General features: G+C 36.1%; 1 protein-coding gene across 1 annotated transcript; it reads right to left on the reverse strand.

Moving 5' to 3' along the window:
• Positions 1–1,182: 1,182 nt before the first annotated feature.
• Positions 1,183–21,123, reverse strand: LOC128224909 (E3 ubiquitin-protein ligase UHRF1-like). Its single transcript, XM_052935000.1, has 17 exons — positions 20,733–21,123; positions 16,598–16,744; positions 15,947–16,000; positions 15,395–15,741; positions 13,242–13,457; positions 11,312–11,439; positions 10,306–10,492; positions 9,602–9,725; positions 9,106–9,213; positions 8,548–8,652; positions 8,212–8,318; positions 6,693–6,855; positions 5,742–5,879; positions 5,089–5,197; positions 3,472–3,611; positions 2,937–3,035; positions 1,183–2,539 (listed from the first exon to the last, which is right to left on the reverse strand). Exons 1-17 carry the CDS (start codon positions 20,883–20,885, stop codon positions 2,393–2,395), a joined length of 2,472 nt encoding a protein of 823 aa, XP_052790960.1. The 5' UTR covers positions 20,886–21,123; the 3' UTR covers positions 1,183–2,392.
• Positions 21,124–23,411: the final 2,288 nt, after the last annotated feature.

Below are 23,411 nucleotides of genomic sequence, written 5' to 3' on the forward strand. Positions count from 1 at the left end.
GTGACCTAGATTCTGACCCAGTTTCAAACTAGTCAGTGTCATCATCAATTTTGATTAAGTTTTATCATTCATATTAGACCAGTTACATTGCCTCTAGTATGTTGCCAAGATATTTCTCCATGATCCACATTTATGAGGTGAGCTTTCATCAAGGGAAACATTCTGTCAAAGTTTGCAAAGTGGTTCAAGACAATTTTTCAGATGTCCAGTGTAGCCCACGCATCAGACACATATACCTAGTATATAGCCCAAACATTGCACTTTCATTTCCAGTATACCCCATGCATTGCACACACATTTCCAGTATAGCCCATCCATTGCACACTTTTATCCAGTATAGTCCATCCATTGCACACACATATACAGTATCGCCCATCCATTGCATAAAGACAATTATTCTTATAAGATTTGACCTAGTTACCTATTTTTTTTATCAAACGTCACCAGTTCTAAATTTGAAGGAGAATTCATCAAGGAAAAACATTCTGATTAAGTTTTATAAATGTTGGACCAAATTTAAAGGCGCTAGTGTATTCCATAGATTTTTAACCATGTGACCTAGTTTTTGACACGTGACCCATTTTTATACAAAGGTGAGCTTTCATCAAGGGCAATATTCTGTCCAAGTTTGAACATAATCCTAAACAATATCCCTCTCCCGAAACCGATTTTGAGCTAGGGATTAAGCCTTTGGGTTGAACATCCATGATGAACAAGTGCTCTATGGGTCAACTTAATGTTTTGAATATGTCATGAAAAATAACAATTAATGGCCTTCAAATCCCTATGTGTGACAGTTGAGGTTGATTTCAACCTCAATGATTTAGTTAACAACTTCAAAACCAGTTCTGCAATTTGTTTTGGTGTCTTAAACAGGTGTGCCAATTAAGTTTTCTATTAATAGCATCCTTTTAAATCCAAAATTACTTCAAAATGGTCCACCACACAAACAGTCCGACTGATCTTTGACCTTTAAATGTGACCTCGACCTTAAAGGAGCTTGGCCAGCACATGCAATTCTGTATTCACCTTAGTGGTAAACACACATTTTTTATGCAGTTTGAAATCTGAGTCTATTGGTTAAAGTTTTACCACTGTAACACTGTTCAACTATAAATGAAGGAAGGACCTTGTCAATGACTTGGTGCAATAGTAAGAACTTAATGAAAAACTAAATCACTTTGAAAATTTATTTCATAAAAATTGAAATATAATTATGATAATATATGTAAAATGAACACAATGGCCAAATACATTCGTCAATGCATTAAGAACACAAGAGGCAACAAGTTTTCATACATCAAAATATTTTAGTTTATGTAAAACAATTAACATGCAATTGATAATCACAAGTCTAACATCTTTCCCCTACATTTTTATATACCCCAATATACCTTGTACGTGATAATTTCATTATTTTCAGAACCAATTGTAAGCAGTTTAACATTAACTGCGATAAGCAGGAAGTATGAGGAAATAACACAAGTGCTGCAGAGCTAATGTCAACACACATCTGTTGTCTTTTTTTCCATCAAAAAGTGTATAACCAAACAATTATTGATATGTGTACCAAGTTTAGTTCAGACACCTGAGTTGTTTTTTGAGTTATGTACAAGGTTAAATTTGTTGAAATAAGTGCCTTCACGGACATTGGAAATCATGAGCTAAAATTAAAAAAATAACAAGTTGGAAAACAGTTCGTCAGTGCTATTGTTCAAATGTTTAATTGCTATGGTTTTATTTTATAGTTCCAAGTATTTCTAAGTAAAACATATTTGCATAATGCCAAATACTGACAATATCTTAAAGAAACTGTAGGACTTAAATACCAGAGATGTTATAAATATACTAATCAATGCAATACTTTTACCATAGTAACGCAAACTTTCTCAATAGAGAAAATTTTACATAATTTATCTTCAGTAAGTTTGTGTATGAAATGCAGTCAAACGTAACAAATTCAACGATGGTATGAAATACCCCTTTTGTTGGCTTTAATTATTCATTTCAGCTTTACCTTTTTTTAGGGAAATTTGTATTTCATAAAAATTAAACTTGATTGTGTAAAATAAAATTAATCACAGAAATCGATCCATGAGAACAGTATGTTTTTTAGTTTAACAACTGATTTGATTGTTATGTCAACCCTAATCTCTCCAATTAAATCACTTGAATTCTCTCATGCAAGATTTCTGTCAAATCTTCCTTTACATTTTAAGATTTTAAAGATGCTCATTCCTCAATATGGCACTCATTCATCATATCCAGTTACTGCTTTCTTTAATATAGTTTTATTACTGAAGGCTTAAATATAAATGCTCATTTACAACCAATTACAGCACTCTTTAAAGTCTTTACTTCCTTCTCAAAATAATACCATTGGTCACATTGATTATCGCCCAGCGTCGTACCCGGGGAATAGTTCTAGCAGCAATGTCGCCACTGTGTTGTTCACAGGCATCTTATAATCTTTTCCTAGTTCTGTACGGCACGCAGGACAGACAGTCACGTCTGCCTTGAACGACCTCTGAAGGCACGACTGTAATAACAATGTAACCATATCAACAATGTTTTTATTATTTTTTCCTCCAAAACAGCGTCAACATGCACATTACTGATAATGTAAACAATTCCTTGGCAGCGAAGAACACACTGGTTGTCATCAATCACTTGCAACACAAAATAACATGGAGATATTTCGAATACTTAGCGATTTGCACGTCTGAGCCCCATACCAAGACTACATTGAACGAAATATGAACTAAACCAAGATAAAAAGCTAGCGAATCTGTTTTTGTCCTAATGGTAGTGAATCTCAAAACTCCAATGATTCAAGTATGTGCTATAAAGGTAGCATTTCATATAGGTCTTGGCCTGAATTTCAAAGGATAGAACTAGAGATGTTTGAATAAATAGGTCATCACACAATACGTTACCTTGCAAATGTTGTGTTGACAGCTGGTTGTCACTGGTTTATACACAAGTTCCTGACAACATATACATGTAAACAGCTCCTCTACCCTCGCCAGGAAACGCTGCAAGTGGAAACAATAGGGATGTAAACATCAATTTACAGAATCAGTTATTTCTTACTTACCGGTAAATATTTAACTTAATTGGAAAGGCAGTATGTGGCTGATCTGATATGATTCAGTTAAGAGTCAAGCCTCATTTTTTGGTAAGTTCAATAGTGTAACAGGCTTAAGGAGCTTATTTCTTTAAGCCATAAATTGCACTATATGCAAAAAATGAGTTAACCCACTTGTTATTCTAATATTCAAGTTCTTTTTCCATTTAATCAGACTACAATTCGTCCCAACTCATAATTAAAAAGTAAACAGCAATTTTTTAACATAAATATCAGCAAAATTTTGTTTCGAAGATCTTGAATATTTCTTTTAGTTATTACCAAGTTTCTTACAATACTTTGAAAGCCATACTACCTAAAAATGCCAGGTGGCCTTGACCTACCTGTCCACCTTCTTTCCTAGCCTCCAAAGCCTCGTCCCAGACTCTTTTATTTTCCTCATCCCCCTTCACCATCTTCATCTGTTTGTCTGTGAGTTTGTAGGCTGCAACTTTCTTGGGCTTCTTGCTAGGGCTCTCTGCTTCTGTAATGAAAACATTGAAAATGTATTTAGAACAACCCCTAAATAGTATTTTAATAATCGTAGTCTATTTTCAGCAATTACATTTTTTACATATAATATACCTGGGGCGAACATCATAAATCTGTTTAAGTCAAAACTCATTTTCTAACTTGAGTCACTTTCCTTATTTCAGTATCTTTATAGTCATAGGAAATAATAAATGATGAATTCCCAAAATCAAAATACATTAACATTGACCTTATTAAAAAAACAAACAACATACTTTATTGTTAAAACAAGAGCTGTCACAGTATGTGACGAATGCACCCGATTGTGACATTGACCTATGAACAAGGTCAGTACATGAAAAGTTGATCTTGCCTTGACATGTCAAATACATATGGCAAGTTATTTTAAATTGCATCTAAACATAAAAAAATACCACCCACAGTTGACAACCGACACTGTTATGTCCTTATATATGCAGCATTCCATTGTGAATAAACACCCAAGTGTGACCTTGACCTTTGAGATAGGGACACGGGTCTGTCATGCGACACGTCGTTTTGGTATGTGGAACACATGTGGCAAGTTATTTTAAAATCTGTCCATACAAGGGAAAGTTACAGCCCGGACACGACAACCTATACTCTATGTCCTTATATGCAGCACTCTGTTGTGAATAAACACCTAACTAAGTGTGACCTTGACCTTAGAGGCAGGGCACGGGTCTTGCACGTGACACGTCATCTTGGTATGTGGAACACATGTGGCAAGTTATTTTAAAATCTGTCCATACAAGGGAAAGTTACAGCCCGGACAGGACAACCTATACTCTATGTCCTATATGCAGCACTCCATTGTGAATAAACACTAAATGTGACCTTGACCTTTGAGATAGGGACACGGGTCTTGCACGCGACACTTCGTCTTGGTATGTGGAACACATGTGGCAAGTTATTTTAAAATCTGTCAATACAAGGGAAAGTTACAGCCCGGACACGACAACCTATACTCTTTGTCCTATATGCAGCACTCCATTGTGAATAAAGACTAAGTGTGACCTTGACCTTTGAGGTAGGGGCATGGGTCTTGCACGCGACACGTCGTCTTCGTATGTGGAACACATGTGGCAAGTTATTTTAAAATCTATCCATACAAGGGAAAGTTACAGCCCGGACACGAGTTATTGAGCTGGACGGAAGGACGGTGCGATTTTAATATGCCCACCTTCAGGGGCATAAAAACATACATTTCTTTTAATTTGACTATGAAAATATTAAGAAATATGAAAATATTAAGAAATTGATTTAAGTTTGAAAATGACTTAAGTATTTAAGAATACAGCCCCTGTAAACAGCTTATAACTTAATCACTAGAAATTTCTGCCCTTGTTTTAATGCCCACTGTCATTCATGCCATTCAATGTACATTGACCAGTAACTCTTACAAGTACATGGTAAGAAGATTATTTATGCCATAGAATAATGCTTGATACCTTCCTCATCATCGCTGTCCTTGCGTTTCCGTTTCCCGCCTTTCTTCCCCTTCCCTTCCTCCGCTTCCTTCTCCTTCTGTGCCTGGGCTTCTAGGTAGCCCTCTGGGTACTGATACAAAATAAAATATTGTGGGGTTAAATGTTGAACATTTATTTCCCAATGAAGCTTGCAGATCAGTAACAAGAACCACCCTGATGAAATTAAACCAATGTAGGGATTTACTAGTCACATGATGACCCAGGACAAACAAGTGAACCATGGGAATGGATTCAATATATTCTGTTGAAGAACAAAGATGGTAATTCTAAGTGCTAAAATCAATTTTCCAAAAACTAACATGCAATTTTTTCGCCCTTTTTAAAGCTCTATATAATATCTAAATACTAACAACACCAATATAATGTTTATACTCATGTCTCAGCTGATGGGAGCACCATATGGGCTCAGATGGAATCATTTACAAAGCCTCATATGAAAACAAACTCCAATATCTATCAAGTCATCACCTAGTTTTTTTTTAAGTGGGTGATGTGGTGGTTTGCCCATGCCCTCTCGCTCGTATAAAGCCATTCACACCAAACACTCAAAAATTTAGTATTATCTTTTGCGTTACTGAACAATTAATTCCTTTAATCTTAATCACAACACTTACCTGCATAACAAGTCCAAGTTGCTTAGTTCTTTTCTTTCCTGCGGCGGTCCAGGGTGCCGGAGTTTCGTCGTCTCGTTGCATCAGGTATCGCCACACCAGGAAGCCTGACTGACCCTTCTCTGGCCAGTACTTGACCACCTATAGGCAAGACAGAAGGGACTGTAAATACATTAACAGTATCTAGTAATACTTAGTCCATACTAATGAATTGATTCTATGTTAAGCGTCACATTCCAATTTTAAAACCTACCAACCTACCAAGCAGAAAAAAGGGGCTTTAAAAAACATTTTATACTGTCCTTACAACAAAAGCCAATTGTAGCAGATGAAAATCATATGTAAAGCATAATACATATTTCCATTTAGAACCTTTCTCTGTTTATGGCATATTTCTTGACTCAGATCACGGATATTTGATTTTAAAAGATTTTGATTAATGTTGTGTAATTTTTTATTTCGAAGAAATGGGCTTTACAAATTGCAGTCTGGATTGGTCGGGGATTGAACCATCCTAATGCAGGCAGTGGCACTTGACCAGTTTCTAATAAGAGCTAACAATATTGAGACAGTGTAACATGCTGCTGTATATGTGGCACAGTTACATGGTTGAAAGTTCAAAATACTGAAAATAGGGTGTTTACATAGGGAAACGCCATTTTTACAATACATTATATAGGATAAATATTTTCCAAAATACTGAATTCAGTATCAATACTGAAAACTTTCACCCATGCAGTTAGAATATGGATACAGCTGTTCCCAATAAAATGCACTTACAACTGACTACCCTCTAGCAATAAAGGTCTAATGAAATGAATAAACAGAATTAATGGAAACGTTGTGGAACACATTGTAAAATAATCAGTGCGCTGGCTTACATATTAATACAACCTTGGGTGATACAACTTATATTCAATATTTCAATTATGTTTTACAAAAAAAACAACTTGCCTTGTAAATGCCATCATATCTGTTACCCTCCTCTGGGGCATACTCGGAATGTTTTGCTAGTTTACAGTTACGTACAACCCTTACAGGCTTCCCTGCCCGCCAGTCCTTCGCTGTGCCACCATTCTTGGCATCTAGAGGGGTGTTGCACACTTTTGCTAATGCTCTGAAAATAAATCAGACGGCAAAATTAGCCGAGCACTGGTAAAAATGCCTATGAGCCCAGCACTGGTTAAATGCCTGTGAGCCCAGCACTGGCAGGGCTTTTTCACCTTCTTTGCTAGAGGCCGAAATAAGGGTACTTCACAATTGAGATAAGGGGCATATTTTCCCAATTTCCAGATTTTTTTTCACAATTCCAAGATATTTTTACCAAAAAAGGAAGATCTTACCTAAAAAATTTACAATAAAAATCTATTCTGTTCGAGAAAATTATTCTTTTTATCTTTTAAGTTAACATAAGAAGAATGCTGTATACTTTAAATGTTATTCAAGGACCAATTAGTCCATTTTGTTATCAATTCTTTCCTCCATTTAGAATCAACTCTATGAAGATTAAATAATCTCTCTCCATCTCTTGTCATTTCGTCATGTTAAAAAAGCGAAGTCAAAGAAATGATTTCTCCCCCAACAAGATCTACATGTGTGTCAATTGGAAGTCCATACATTTTAGACTTTTCAAGCTTGACCCTGTGGAGTGTTTGTACACATTGCATATTAAAAAGGTCATAATTGAAAAAAATCAGCTAGAAGTAGACTCACATGTAAGATATGAGCCTTTTTTTAGTAACTTGAGTTCCACGTTTCATATGGATACCTTGACCCGTGTTTAAAAGGAGTCTTCATTCCTCATATGTGGAATTTCCCATTTTGAGACCTTTACGCATTTAAATATCCAAATTTGCAGAATTTCATGCTTTTAAATTTCCCAAAATGAAAAGGCTAAGCCTCTTCATAATTTTTGGTGAAAAAGCCCTGACTGCTTAAATGCATATGAGCCCAGCACTGGTTAAAAGCCCAGCACTGGTTAAATGCCTGTGAGCCCAGCACTGGTTAAATGCCTGTGAGCCCAGCACTGGTAAAATGCCTGTGAGCCCAGCACTGGTAAAATTCCTCTTAGCCCAGCACTGGATAAATGCCTGTTAGCCCAGCACTTGTAAAATGCCTGTGAGCCCAGCACTGGTAAATTGCCTGTGAGCCCAGCACTGGTAAATGCCTGTTAGCCCAGCACTTGTAAAATGCCTGTAAGCCCAGCACTGGTAAAATGTTTGCCGATGTTCTTCGAAATATATAAACAGATTTCTGAGTGTTACTGTTTTCTTAACAGAGCAAACCATTTCACAGTCCTCATTTTTCTATTCTGTTTGTTTTTAAAGCATTATAAGTAAATCTATTTTCTTCTGGGGGAAATCAGAATTCTCAAATTAAAGAAAACAATGCATTTTCCCCAAATCAAAAATACCGTGACCTATTTCCCTACACGATGGTAAAAAAACACTGAACTCAATTCTAGAAGACTTACCTGTTCATACGGGTGAGAGTCTGGTCACATGATTGTTCGGCTGTCCGTTTGTTTCCTGAGAGGTCACGACCACCGCTTCCAGTGTAGAAAAATGAGTCTCCATTGTCCTGAAACAAGGTCAATTCAATTATAAAATCCAACTTAAAAGTTGTAAACAAATACTTAAAAATCAAACATTCCATTCAAATTAATTGTTCAAGGATGTAACGGACGACCAAATACAAACCCAAACCAGTTTTTACAAAGACGTCAATCTGATAATACAGTGCTTTAACTCTGTTATTATCCAGTACAATAAATGCCTGCAAAAGAACCCTCTTCAGTATTGTCTAGTACCGTATCATCCTCATAGCCTCCTGACAGCACAATGGAGAACGCCCCCTCGCTATCCCTGCCGGCAATCCCTGCCACATGGGGTCGGTGAACACCAGCCTCGCTCACCTAGGACAGTGGTGTTAAAACATACCTGTTGTTTAATTGTGCATGACTAAGAGCAAAGCCAATCCATGTATAAATCATAGAGGAAAAGCAAAAAATTCTTCTCCCCAAGATTTTTTGTCATCTGTCAATTCATTAATATTTATTTTTTTCAAATCTACTTAAATTTAATTGGAGGTGCAAAATTAAATTAAGGCTTAGGCTTAGAATCGCAAGGTCTAAAGAAATACATACATTAGGTCAGTTACCTATTAAAAAGTCCTATAACTGGTTAACTGATGTACCTAACTAGGAGGCTAAACTGCCACATTGTGCCTACCACATTATCTGGTTTATATGGGCCTGAAGTGTTTGGGCAGCATAATGTGACAAACCTTTAAAATTATGGAGCTTTGAAAAAAATAGAAAACCTAGATCAGATTACTAAGAAAGGATTGACAGTGTTGTGCGACTCACCTGCACCCTAAACTTCCACATGGTTCCCACTTCAACCCCTGGTATGGGCCCAAAGTGGTTGACAGGAACTATATGACACACTTTCTGCCTGCCCACACATGCCATGCCCTGAAACATGCAACATTATTCTCTGTGAGCAAGGATTTTGTTTATTCATTACAAATTCATATTTATGTCAGACTCCTTGGAAAACAATGATTTTGCTTGGATGTTTGAATACATGTGATCAGAGAAAGAAAGTGAAACAAAGACCCAGACTTTTCTTCTTCAAAATACAGAAAAGCTATAATAGAAGACATTTCAAAAAAGTAAAGCATGAAAAAGGATCAAAACATCTTTTTTGCAGTCATATTTGGATGTGAAATTATTGAAATCAGTCATTGAAAAAACAACTTTAGAACAAAAAAGACTTAAAGACCCTGTGGGCATTTGCTTATAGTTTAAAACATGTATAATAAAAGCCTGCTTTAAAACAAACAAATCAACAATTTCTCACCTTTCCCCAGTCCCTGCTTTTGCCGTTCTGTTGGGAGGCCATCTTGGACTTTTTCTTGCTAGTTTTCAGTTTTTCCCCGGCCTTCACAATCTCTGAGGTATCAAGCTTACATTCAGGACAGTACCTGAGGTAAAGGAGATGACTTTAACACTGTGAAATTTAGCAAAACTTTACACCAATCATGAATGGTTGTTTTTTGAAATGGGAATGGAACACAATAAATTGAAGCATCATTTAGATATCTAATCAGGTTCACCAAGGTCCTCACCTACTTGAATTTCAGTCCCTGAGCTCACGCTTATTGCATTGGTACACACATTATAACATAACAAAGTAAATTGAACATATAGCTACAATAACATATTCAGAGTTCTAGAGAGGAACATAAAAATGATAAAAAACAACAACATAGATTTGAACATTATGACCCTGACAGAAAATGTTATGAATTGTGTTTTAATGGAGTAATTTAAGGTTGATCTGCCTAATATGTTAAGTTAGTATGAATTTTAATCAAATATTAAGTTTTAACCAAAACAAAAGTAATATTTGACAGTATTGAGGATTCAATTCTTTGAGGTAGAAGGATGCCAATGCTTGTCTCAATAACAGCAGAAAGGTGCTACCAAAAAAGGACAGAGTGCATCACTGTTTGACAAAATTAAAGCTAAACCCCTCCATGTATCATGTTCCCCTCTACATACCATTCGTCCTCCTCCGGCAGGGCAGATAGCGGGGGCTGTAAACACTGTAGATGATAGGCCTTGTTACACTCGTCGCACATAATCTGCTGTTCCGGGTCATTTTTACCACCACATCGGCAACATGCACAGTGCTTACATTTCTTCCTGGGGTTGTCCAGGCAGTGGTCACAATCAGGCTTGTTGGTACCTGACGAAAGGAATAACAGGTTACCAGTCATCGAAATTAGACTTTTCGAAGAAGGAGCCCAAAATCTTTTACCATTGATTGGCATCAAATTTCTTAACAAGCCCTGCTATATAGAATATGAGCAAGCCCGGAACACATTTTAACAGTGCAGAGCTTGCAGTCTTGGGTTAATTTTGACCCATTGTTTTCTCATTAAATTATATAGTATAACTAGGCCGGCCGTTGCTTAATAGAAATGAGGAAACAGTTTTGAGAAAGGTTTCAAAATTAAATATCAAGTGATGACCATAGAACTCTTATTGCTTTGACGGCTTTAAGATAATTTTAATCTCCCATGCTTAAGTTTGGACAAGTTAAAGCTCTAAATACAATTTTATTCTACATCAAAACACAAATCTCATATTGTCCCAAAAAGGTACAATGTCCTGGATTTGCTGCATTTTTTCCATTCTCCGACTTACATATTTGAGGCTCTAAGGGTTGTTTTTATGTCAAAGTTACTTTAACTTATCAATAGACAAATGTCGTCAATAATTTGATTTTATAATAGGTTCATCAACAAAGAAATTTCATTGGGGACTCCTGAAGATGTGTGCTGCAATTTAGATTATGAACTAGTGCAGGTTTAGTAGAACATCACCTAGGCAAGCTTTTTGAGACAGCTGGCCTAAGCGATGCATTTTGGGCAAGGGGGTGGCGCCTTTCCAATTTGAATAGAGCTTGGTATTTAATGATGCTCTATTCGAATTGGAAAGGCTCCAGCGCCGGCCCCTTTCCCAAAATGGTGTAAGAAAAAATAATAACAAACAGCTCACGCACGTTTGACAGGGGACATGCTGGGGTTTCTTTCCAGGTCCTCTGCGGTCATCTGTGTACCCGGCTCCTCCACGGCAAATATCTCATCCACAAATAGCAGTTTACAGTTCTCCAGGGGGGACAGGTCGGGGCTGTAACAAACAATAGAATTGTGATTGAAAAATATTCACATGCCTTGATCAAAGAGTTAAAATTGGACTGCAACTGCATTCCTTAGCAACATTAATGAAAAATGCTTATATTGAACTCGTCAAGGTAGGTCTATTTAGAGCAGGAACCTTCTTGATAGTAACAAAACACGGAGTATTGACAATAATGCAAACTAACACCTCACTTTAGGGTTCAACACTAACTCGTATCCCAGCAAGGCTGAAGGGACACCAGCAGTTGATATCAAGTGTCCCTTCCAGAAGTCAGGTTATACAGTGTTTGCCTGTTTTGCTGTTCAATTCTATATTTTAAAATTCTCTTACAATGTTATAAGTTCTGAAGTGCCAGAATTGCTAAAGAGTTATAAACTTCTGGATAAAATGCTTTGAATACAATATTGTGTTACTGTGAAATCATTAATGTTCGTGGGGTATTAATGTTCGTGGTTTTCGTGGGTTGGGTGATCCACGAATTCAAGATCCCACGAAATATTGACCCTTTATTCACTTTTTCAATTGCCTTGTTATGTACATACTCAAATAGTATATTCTTTACAGAGGTCGCAGTATACAGCGTAAATACCGAACTCACTGTATATCTGACTATAATTGTTTTGGTAATATATTACATCTGACTTTAACAAATAATTAACCAAATCATTTCATTGTGTTTTTTATTAACCAGATGATGAACACGTGCTGTAGCGTGTGCTGTCCATGAAACTCTCCAGGTTTACAAGATGTGCGTGTTTAGTGTCGGTACTCGATTTTTTTTCTTTAATGAAATACTTATAATCGATTATGTTTGTACTCAAATATACGCACCTTCTCTGTGTTTTCACAGTTTGCAAAATTCTTAATTGCTATTCAATGACTTCGCCTATCTTTATCTTTGATCAGGGTCCATCCTCTTTTATGACCGTAATTTCCAATTAAATCGATAATTGACATGGGTATATGCTCTAATTGGCATGTTGTACCACTAAAGCGAGTGTCATAAACCGTGTGACATGGAAGATGGAAATCACATGCCCAGCACGTGGAGATTATGCAGACGATTTAGGACGATCGCAGTTTCGAATTTTTTTTTTTTTCAAAAATGAAAAACCATGAATTCAAGTACCCATGAAAATGTAAATTTTCAGAAAACCACGAAATTTCATGCCAACGAATATAAATGATTTCACAGTATATAAAGTGCTTGAGTAACTGTATCAATCATGTGTATACAAATCTCATGGAGTACGCTACATGGTTGAACTGTTAACATACCATTGTGATTTCACAATTATTTTGGGCTTTTTATACAATAACACTCTGGTGTTTGGAAATATATTCATAATGACTAAATTACAAATATGCAGAATGCAAATCAATTTTGTCTACTAAATTTGAGAACAGGAAGCTGGCTTGTGACAACAACGGCCTACACTATATTGCTTCCCGTGCTAAAAAATCCTGAAATAAAAGCAATTTTGAGATAATAAATTATATAAGCTATAACTGGCATTTTTGTAACCTATCTAATTTAAATCCTGAAATAAAAGCAATTTTGAGATAATAAATTATATAAGCTATAACTGGCATTTTTGTAACCTATCTAATTTCTGTCAGAAAACTTTTGAGACCTGACTTGGAAGGTTATGGTGTCCCTTAAAAAAAAAAGCGCTGGACCCTGGAACAGTTGAAGGCTGCACTTCCATCAGCAATCCAAAAAACACACTCCAAACAGTCAACTTTAGAGACTTCTACACAACATAGCTGTTTTGTCTATTAAAACTTACCCAAAATAGACTGTTGCTTCTAATTTCTTCTGTGTCCGCGTGTCAGTCTTGTCAGTGATTACGCAGTCATACCAGAAGCCCCTATCCTCTGGCTCCTCGATGTTATAATTGGCCATCACCACACTGCCGACTTTCACATCAGCAAACTTGATGTTTGTCCGCGCTCGTGGCCGAAGGTCTTTAGATATGAGTTTAACATGGTCATCTTCATCATAACTGAAAATTTAAATCAACATGAAATAGTTTACAAATATAACCTAGGGTTTTAGGCAGGTTTTAACAAAGTGAGAAGGGGAGAGGGAAGTATCAGGCTGTGGGGAACATGAATTAAACAATGACAGGGCTTTTTCTATAGTACCCACGGGCCCGACTATCGGACCCATTCCCAAAGCTAAATATAAGATATTTTTCCCAATCTTCAGAAAACTAGAAATGTGTCCATAGGACATGGATGCCCCCACTTCGATTTTTTGTCACAGAAAATAAGCCATAATGATTATTCAGGATAATCTGCACATATAGGATAAGTTGAGTTGAGTTGGGTTTTACGGCATCGCAAGACTGTATAGGTTATATGGCGCCATTCAGGCAGGAAAAAACTTGTTGGATCCACATCTCATTTACATCGAGATGATATTTTTTAAGTATTGTTGGGAAATAAAGGGCCCTAACTCCTAAATGATTAAAGCGATTTCCATGGCTATCGAACTTGATCAAGATATTATGGTCACAATCATGTATGTAAAGTTTGGTGAGGATTGGACACATACTTTTCAAGATTAGATTGGAAACATATATTTTTGAAGTATTTTTGGCAAAAAAGGGCCGTAACTCCTAAATGACTAAAGCGATTTCCATGACTATCGAACTTGATCAAGATATTATGGTCACAAACATGTGTTTAAAGTTTGGTGAGGATTGGACAAACGGTTTTCAAGAATTAGATCGGAAACAATCTTCGGGACGTACGTACGTACAGACAGACAGACATACGTACGGACAAGGGCAACCCTATATGCCGCCACTTTGTGGGGGCATAAAAATCCCAATCCAATTTTTTTTTTTTTTTAGAAATTCTTTTTACCTGTTACGGTTCTTTTTCAACATCCTAATAAATTATGTGATGTGAACTTTTTTTAGTAATTGAACTCAGAAATCATTGTTTTCATCACATTCAGAGATATAAGATATTATCTGTCATGATTTATTGCAATAAATATTTACACCCCAAGGATTGATATTTCAGCCATTGTGGGTCTTTTAAAGGGAAAATAAACTAATATCCTAATCATTTCCTAATTCACAGGAGACTTGACAGCTTTTTCTTTTCACTGTAAAATTTCCCAATTTTCTTATTTTCACGACGCAAAATTTCCCAAAATGTCTAGGGTCTTTTTCCCAAAATGGGCAGAAAAAGCCCTGAATGAGTGTAACAGATTATGTTTAGTTGATGTAATATTGGGAATATACTGCCAAGTGTGTCATGTTGGCATGTATTTATAATCATATAATAACTTAAAATCGAAACAGAAGAAATTATTGACAGTTTGAAAAAATTAATTCTATGAAGGCAGTTCGAAGGGTTTCCATCATTCGTCAAAATGTTATTTGTTGACTGTGGGTGACCGTGACCCCCCCCCCAAAGATTTGACATAAGAGGTCAAGGGCAAGTTGCTCGAGTTCCGTGGTCCTAAGTGAAACCATTCTTCAATCATTGTGGAGACAGGATATTGTCAAAATGGGCGGTTCAAAAGGCAATTGGGCCGGCGACATTTCTTGACAGGGCTTTTTCTGCCCATTTTGGGAAAAGACCCTAGACATTTTGGGAAATTTTGCGTCGTGAAAATGCCGAAATCCGGATTTAACAGCTAAAAGAAAAAGCTGTCTAGCCTCATGCAAATTAAGAAATGATTTAATATTAGTTTATTTCCCCTTAAAAGATACAAAAAAATATCAATCCTTTGGGTGGAAATATCTATTGCAATAATTCATGAAAGATAATATTTCATACTGATCTCTGAATGTGAATTCATATAAGGTAAAAAAAACCTGATTTGTAAACCTATATGCCCCATCTTCTTTAAAGAAGGCATTAAAACAACAAAAGCAGACAGCATAATGCAAAAAACGTATTGAAAAACACATGTACCTACCCTTCATAGACAACGTGATATGTGAAACCATCCTCTCGAATATTATCAAACAATTTATCATATGGTGTTAAGTTTCCAGTCTTTTTTTCACTTGAGGTAGTGGGTTGTTCACCTGTAATGTCCATAGGTTCAGACTTTTGGCCTGATTTCGTATTTTCATTCTCGTCTTTTGAGCTAATTTTATCACTGTTTTCCCTGTTTTTCTGAGGTGAATGCAGACTAGTCTCCGAGAGGACAGGTTTTGTGTCTGATATTTTCTCACTGGAGGTAGACTTCGTTACTTTCATGATTTTGGATTCAAACCAGGCTCCCATGCTTAGATCTCTTGCATCAATCACGTCACCAACCTGGGATAAATTGGTCAGCAATAGCATTACATAGTCTTGGTAGATAGCAAATTAATGGTTAGGGCCCAAAAAATTAAAATGTTTGGTTGGAGTAAACAGACCTTACCTACAAAATTAGCGCTGACCCTACCATTTCTTAAGTCAGTTGGTAAAAAAAAAAAATAATGTTTGTATAACATTCTTATATAAAGCCTAATAATTGTACCTTGTAGATGCTGTTCTTTGTGTCAACATCTATTTCTTTCTGATCTTCTCCAGTCTGAAAAAGATGCAGGCAGATTGTTACACAAGATTAATATGAATTTTACTTTTTGAAACTTATACACAAACAATCATTCCCACCAAAAGAGCTGATCCATTTACATTTTAGATTATCTATTAAAGTGATGAGCAATAACAAATTCCGCTCTTTTTCCCTGTTGAATTTAAGGCCACATTCCTAACGCTAAAACACATTTTTTTCCACAGCCATATAATTTTTTTTACCCCATTTTTTTTCCACAGCCATATAATTTTTTTTACCCCATTTTTTTTCCACAGCCATATAAATTTTTTTACCCCATTTTTTTTCCACAGCCATATAATTTTTTTTACCCCATTTTTTTTTCCACAGCCATATAAATTTTTTTTACCCCAACTCCCAACTAATGGAAGTTTTGAACTTGTGTATACTTCAAGAAACCAACTTTATCCTATTCATTTGTCTCATCTCATTTTTAATAGATTCTTGTTCATTGTGAGGCAAAATTGGATTTTTCAATTTCAGTCAAAATGACACACTTCCTGATCAGGACCCGGCCAATTGTGCCAAAATTGTGAGAGAAAAACACAACACTGAATAACATAGAATCCTTACGTTTTCATTTTCTTTATCGGATCCTGCATCCTCAGTGGTAGCTTTATCCTCCGTAGTGGAATGAGATGTCTGTGGCTTCTGTACCAATAGCTGTATGAGGTCATTGAGACCAACACTGTAGTCAAACAAAGAATGTCCGTCAACCAACTGAAAATATAGGGTCAAGTAGCATCATGCAACAGCTTTCATAAAGAGCAACATCTCAGATTTCTCTGTTTTCCATGAAAATATTTTATCTCATGCTCAGTATTCTAGAAGTTGGCGATTGTACATATGACATTGTGGACAAGTGCAGCGAAATGTTCTAATGCCAAATGGTATAATTTAACGATATAGAAGGCAGGCAAATTCTTAAGTGGTCTGCAGCATATATATATATATATACATATATATATATATATACTTAAAACCAACTTGAAGACTTAATGAACTAGACATTTATAAAAGTCGTAGTAATAGGCATACATAAATTATTGTCACTGGCAACATGTGTACCAATTTGAACTTAACGCAATTTAGTTCGTAAGATATACCAACTAAAAAGTTGACTAGTTTTCCCTTCTAAAATTTGTTTATCTGAAGTGGATTTAGGGTAAGCCCCCCCCCCCCATATCTTACTTTGTTTGTTTGATACATATATCAATTACTTTTTAACTTCATTATTGCTTGACAAGATTTTTCATAATTATGCCGCCTTTTCTATCTCATTTTAAAGAACTATCATTTGATCAGGGTCTTCTCAATGTACAACTTATTGGTTTACTTTCAATAGCTCCGCCAACTGGCTATGTTTTGGTAATTGGATGACACGGCCCAATTATCGGATTAGGAGATTTTATGAATGGCTAATTGCGATATTGTGACTAATGGGACAAATACTCGCTGATTGACAGATTTACAATGTGCTAAAATTTTCGGTGAAGTCAATATCGCTTTGATGATACAAATGGGCGAAGTCTGGGAATTTTAGGTGACCACTTAGCCCTCTCGCGAGAGCCCGGTCTAGGGGAAGTAAGCAAATGGAATGGTCCCACTCCAAAAAGATCAAAATGGCACTAGCGGATCCAGGGGGGGGGGGGGGGGGGGGGGAACTAAAATTCCCGGAGCTTACATGTTCTTTGGTATGGAAACAATAAAATATACTATATTTTCCTATTTTTTCTTCGCTCGCTTCGCTCGCGTATCTTTATACAGCATTGCGTTTTGAGATGTCCTCGTACACAACACAGAGTACACACAATTTAAACGTTCCCGCCTTCCCTTACTGTAATAATTTGGCACTATATAACATGATCATGTTGATGCGCCGTAAAACCCATACAAACAAACACATCAGTCAATTAATTTCCTTTGGGTACATTTATACGACAACAAATATGGCTGCGCCGTCAAGTCCCAAACGCCCCAAGAAACAGAAGAGTTTGCACAGTTTCTTTAGCAACAAAGAAAAAGAAAGAAGGTAAGCAATTTTAAATTGGTTGATCTAGGCAAATATGACTTGTTCACTGTTCCACCATGCATGTAGATATGATGCAATTGGAGCATATGTTTGTCGTTTAAATATCACGGATTTCTTCAAGCGCCGTGGATATTTGCCTCGAATCAGAGAGATAAATACTGAACGTACGATAACGACATTGATCGCCGTGAAAAGGTATCAAAATTCCCCTTCGAATGCACTATATTTCGACAAAATCGGTTGAATAATAAAACACTTACGGCTATTTTTCTGTGTTTTGTTTACACTTTCTTTCTCCAATTATTAGCGTAAAATGACGTCACGAGTCACGTGGTATGGTCACACTGTTGGTTGAAGTATGTAATGACAACTCTAAACTGTTGTGCGATGCACTTAGAATATGTTGAATAGTAAAAATATCTGAACATGGGTTCACAATTATACATGTATCTTCCCTCGTTTTTCCCGCTTAACGAAAATATACAAATTATATAAGCCACTTAGTCGTCCTAATAGAAACCTCGTTATGATATTAGAACTATAGGTATGCCCCTGGATCTGCTAGTGCAACCTTAAGAGTGATTAAAAGTTACGCCCCCCCTAACCCAAAATCCTGGATCCGCCCCTGAATGGCGACTGTTTTCAGTGGCGTAGCTTCCGCTAGGCCATTAGGCCCAGTCTGCATATCAATTTGCCTTTTTTAAAAATGACTTGGATAAACTTCTCGAAAGTCTGTCTTCGATTTTAAGCCAATTTTCCCTCTTGATACTTGTGAAAACACACCATGTGCAAGCTAAGCTTTCAAAATTTCATACTCCCTACTTTTGAGCCTGCACATCAAATTTGCTCTAGTTAGGCCCCTGGTACCAGTGCTCATTTTTGCTGTATTTCTGCCCCTGGTATTACCAGTGCTCATTTTTGCTGTATTTCTAAGTAGTTGATAAGTAAAATGGTATAGTCAAATCGAAAGAAAAAGTTGTGTCTCATAATGAAGGTCACCATGATAACTCCTGCTCCATTTGCATCACAGTTGTATGTGGAGGACTTTTTTGAAAATCACATACAAATTATTCTTTCACCAAATTGAGGTTTTATGGCTAGAAGCTTTACTAACACATTAAGACAAATGAGTTCATTGGCAGAGAACATCAATTTTCGAACACAACTATGAAATCTGCAATCTTATTTTTTGTCAGCGTTAAATCACCGGTTTCCAGACATTACGCATAACTTGCGTATTCTAAGACAAAAATAAAGAAGTTGTCAAAACAGTCAATCCGTGAGAGTGCAACATTAAGGTGTTTTATTCATTCCTTACACTGAGTCAGAAATAACAGTATAAAAATAAAGGCCTTTTGCAGTTCACAAGAATTTAGAAGCTATTGTAAGAAAATTTGAATGCTCATTTTATGCAATATAGTATTGAAGTTTAAATTTTTAAATACAGATACAACTGTGTACTGCATTATCTATTCAAGCATCAAATACCTTTCAAAATTCAATCTTTATACTTTTCACCATCAATTATTTTTTATTTGTGATTACAAGAATCCTGTATTGAACTTCTGTTATTTCCAGTGCATAGTTCTTAGTTGTTACTTTGCAGTTCAGAGCACTCTATAGACCCAGAAAGTGTGATTAGAATATACCCCCTATCTGCTACAAAATTTGTTCTACAATACCCCACCCAACACACCCACCAAGTGTTATGCACCACGCCCCCCCCCCTCAGGTCCAGGGAATAGCGTAGCTACAATAATGAGCGATCAGGGATACTTTTTTTTATTATTTTGACATTTCTTATGTAACCCTGTAAGGCTACAACTCTCTACCATTTAACAACGGGCGAAATGATATACTGTAATAATATGCATTGATGTTGAATAATAATGACAAAGTTGTTCAATTTTTATCTGACAGTGATCTGAACTGGATTTAATTTGTCATTAGAGTTGTTATTTTCACATTAATATATTATGGGTCACAAATACCGTTATACATGTACACAACCTGAGTCAGATTTGTCCCAGATTTACCGATATCGGGATACTTGATAAACAATCGACACTTGTAAGTGTTTTATGATAACTTAACATGTTTTTTGGGCATACTGACATAACTTAATATGTGTTTAATAGTAGGCAATAATATTTTCGTAGAAATTTGAATTTATAACCGAGATAATTTCAAAATTGTGGCCGCGAGGATTCTCTGCGCAAGGACCGCTTGCTACTTTTTGCTGGGATGGTGGACGTCACCAGTCTGCCATATTAAAAAAAATCGTCAAAGACTCGTTGACGGCCATTTAGGTGGACTAGGGAATAGCGGGGACTTTTGACACTCGGTCCAGCCACCCCAGGAACCATAGGCAAGGCCCATTCCCTGCTATTTTTGAGCCGAAGACAATACTACCACATTCACCAGGCACTGCATCTGGAAGGTAAAAACACCGCCCATTTCCCCAGTATAATCCCGGACGTGGGGGTGGGGGGTTACAATTGACTGGTGCTTTAATAAAACAACTAAAATTAAAATGATGAATCTTACGCTTTTGTCACTCATCATTCATGCCCTTAACTAACAAACAGTTACTTCAACAAACGCCCACCTGTTTACGAACATTTCCAAATTGATGCATCCTGTGCCATGATTATACATAAATAAAAAATCACAAACCTGTTTTCCTCTGTAAAACAGCTTCTGACATTCCACTGGCGCCTCAAAATCTTCGACAAGACGTTCTCTCAATTCTTCAATCTTTGTCAGCTTCGACAGACTGTCGATCCTTACCGATTTCTTGCCATCAAAAGATCGAACTTGGATCCACATTTTTATTTACTTTTTACTCTGCAGCTCCCGCGTAAAAATGTGAAGGCGGGAGTGAATCCGGAAGTTTACGGGAAAAGCCGATGTTTTTCCTAAAAGGTATACTAATGAATCACACGCCGAGTGTCATTTATGCCGTCAGATATTGTTTTTTAGAGCATTTAAATCATGATTTCAATGTAAAACTATCGATGATATGTACACTATAACTTTTCTTTATGTTCCCATTTCCTACATTTTATCCGGACAAATCCGTAAATCTCGCTCGCCAATTTCCGTCAACAAAATGAAAGCGGAAGTGTCCTTTAATCGGCTACCTTAAACAAATTTAAGGTTACGAATAACCATTTTGGATATCCTACGCAGTGAACTATCATTAACAGGCAGAGGTGAGATAACTTTGTGAATTACATCGACATGGTTAGTGATTCAATTAAAGTATTCATGTTATTACTAAGCTACTGTATATATAAGATTATATTATGGAATTTATGTTCATGTATGTTTAGTGAGAGTATTGATTGCTGTGTTATGGGGTGGCTGTAGCTTCAATAAATAACTAAAGTTAATTTTATGATCGTACATCAATGACTTCATTCTCTCTTTTTGTCAGTTATTTATATCAGGTAATTTGATTAGTTACATCGTTCTTCGATCCAATTGAGACCAATATTGAATACCAGCCATTGACGTCATCAAACTGTATAATTATAAACTTTCGGGTCCTGTTCATTTGTCCGTCCAGATAAATCTATACAGTAAACTTAAAAATAACCGAAATTTAAACTAAAAATATTTAAATTATGTGTCACAAATTATGTACGATTACTATGTGAATTTACACATATCTTCCATTTTATGGTACCGAAAACAACGAGAAAGCAAGATCTGGTACCAAAAAATAAATAAATACATAAATGATAAATATCAATTTAAATCATACCGGAAAAGAATATTTGTGTTTTAATTGATAGTTGCGAGCTGTCAATAAGTATTTTTGGTCATGTTTATGTACATTTAGTGATTATATTTCAGTATTACAAACATAAAATGATATGTTTAATATCCGGTACCCAATGTTATAATTAGTACGTGTTTTTAACTTTTAGTGTGTGTGTTTTTTTCTACGTAAGCCTGTCACCCACTGCTTGTTGATGTAAAAGAAAGGGGTCATATGACAAACGATAAACAAATCCAAACTGTACTTGTTTTTGTTTCAGACGACATGGGTACTTATCGGGTGCTTGAAAAAGAGTGTATTTATATACTATTCCATGTCGTGTTTATTCCGCGACGTTAAATATAAATACTGATAATCCCGATTCCTAAATTCCGATTCGTTCATGCCTAGCTACATCACCATACCATGTACGGAGCACCTTCAGTTTTATTAAATAATTTTTTGAACAAGTAGCATTTTTATTGCTTCTTTGTATTTCTATAGTTTTGGTGAACTAATCATATGATGCACTATGACTGCAAAGTCATTTTAAATTTGACTGCAATCAGTCTTAAGTTGTGTGATATTATATTATTATATGCCTGTCAAATTCCTTTTCCATATCCAACAGTGAAAATACAGCACGCCGTATTGAAAAATCCGTATCATGATCATGACTGTCGTTTTCTGATTCCGTATCATGCGAGTACCGTGTGTGATCTCGGAACTACTTTCGTGTTGTTAAAAATACCGTGACCAAAAAACTGGTAAAACCTGTCAACTTTTGAATACATTAAATTTTCTAACTTTACTCACGCTCCAGAAGCATGTAAATATTCAGGAACATGGTTCTTAATTTCTTCAAAGGACCATGAGGATAAGCACGAAACAGAGAACATTTCCAATCTATCTAGACATCTACTTCAGTGAACTAGTTGTTTGCCATTTCGAAATTCAGATATTGTTGCATTTTCCATGTTTATTATCATAAATATGAGCAGCTCGCAAATACAAAGTTCACCACAAATGTTCACGTTTTATAGGGCAAAACATTGAAACTATAAATTTCGTCTGACAAACAAAATTCTTTTTTCGATGATAAAACATTTGCATTAGTTCAAAATAGAGCTTTATTGCAATAAATTATTTTAAAATTTGACAGAAAGAGCGTTAGAAACGCATTTGAAAATTAAATGGGTTTAAGTGTGATTTGGTTCAAATTATTTCTTAATTTCTTACCGAAAGTTATCGCATTTTTGCCCACAGTTAAGCGAGCGTTTATCGTTCATAGAACCTCTCCGTGTATCGGTGCTATCTCATGTCACTTATGGCATTTAAAACACAATTGAAGGCGGGGTCAAGTCATTCCGAAAACAAACAGCAATCTCATCTGTTTGTGTTTCAGTTTAATTTAACCTTGATACTTACAACTCAATTTAAATTGAAACAACACCAATTAGTTAATTTTACTGATTAATGCCAAATTAAACCATTGATTTAAAATGATTTCACTTGTTTATCACTTGTCACCCATTGTGTTGTTGTCGTCTGTCAGATTTTACAGATCTACCAGCGCCGAACACCTATGC

Source organism: Mya arenaria, chromosome 17 (genome assembly GCF_026914265.1).
Source record: "Mya arenaria isolate MELC-2E11 chromosome 17, ASM2691426v1".
Classification (NCBI taxonomy): Eukaryota; Metazoa; Mollusca; class Bivalvia; order Myida; family Myidae; genus Mya; species Mya arenaria.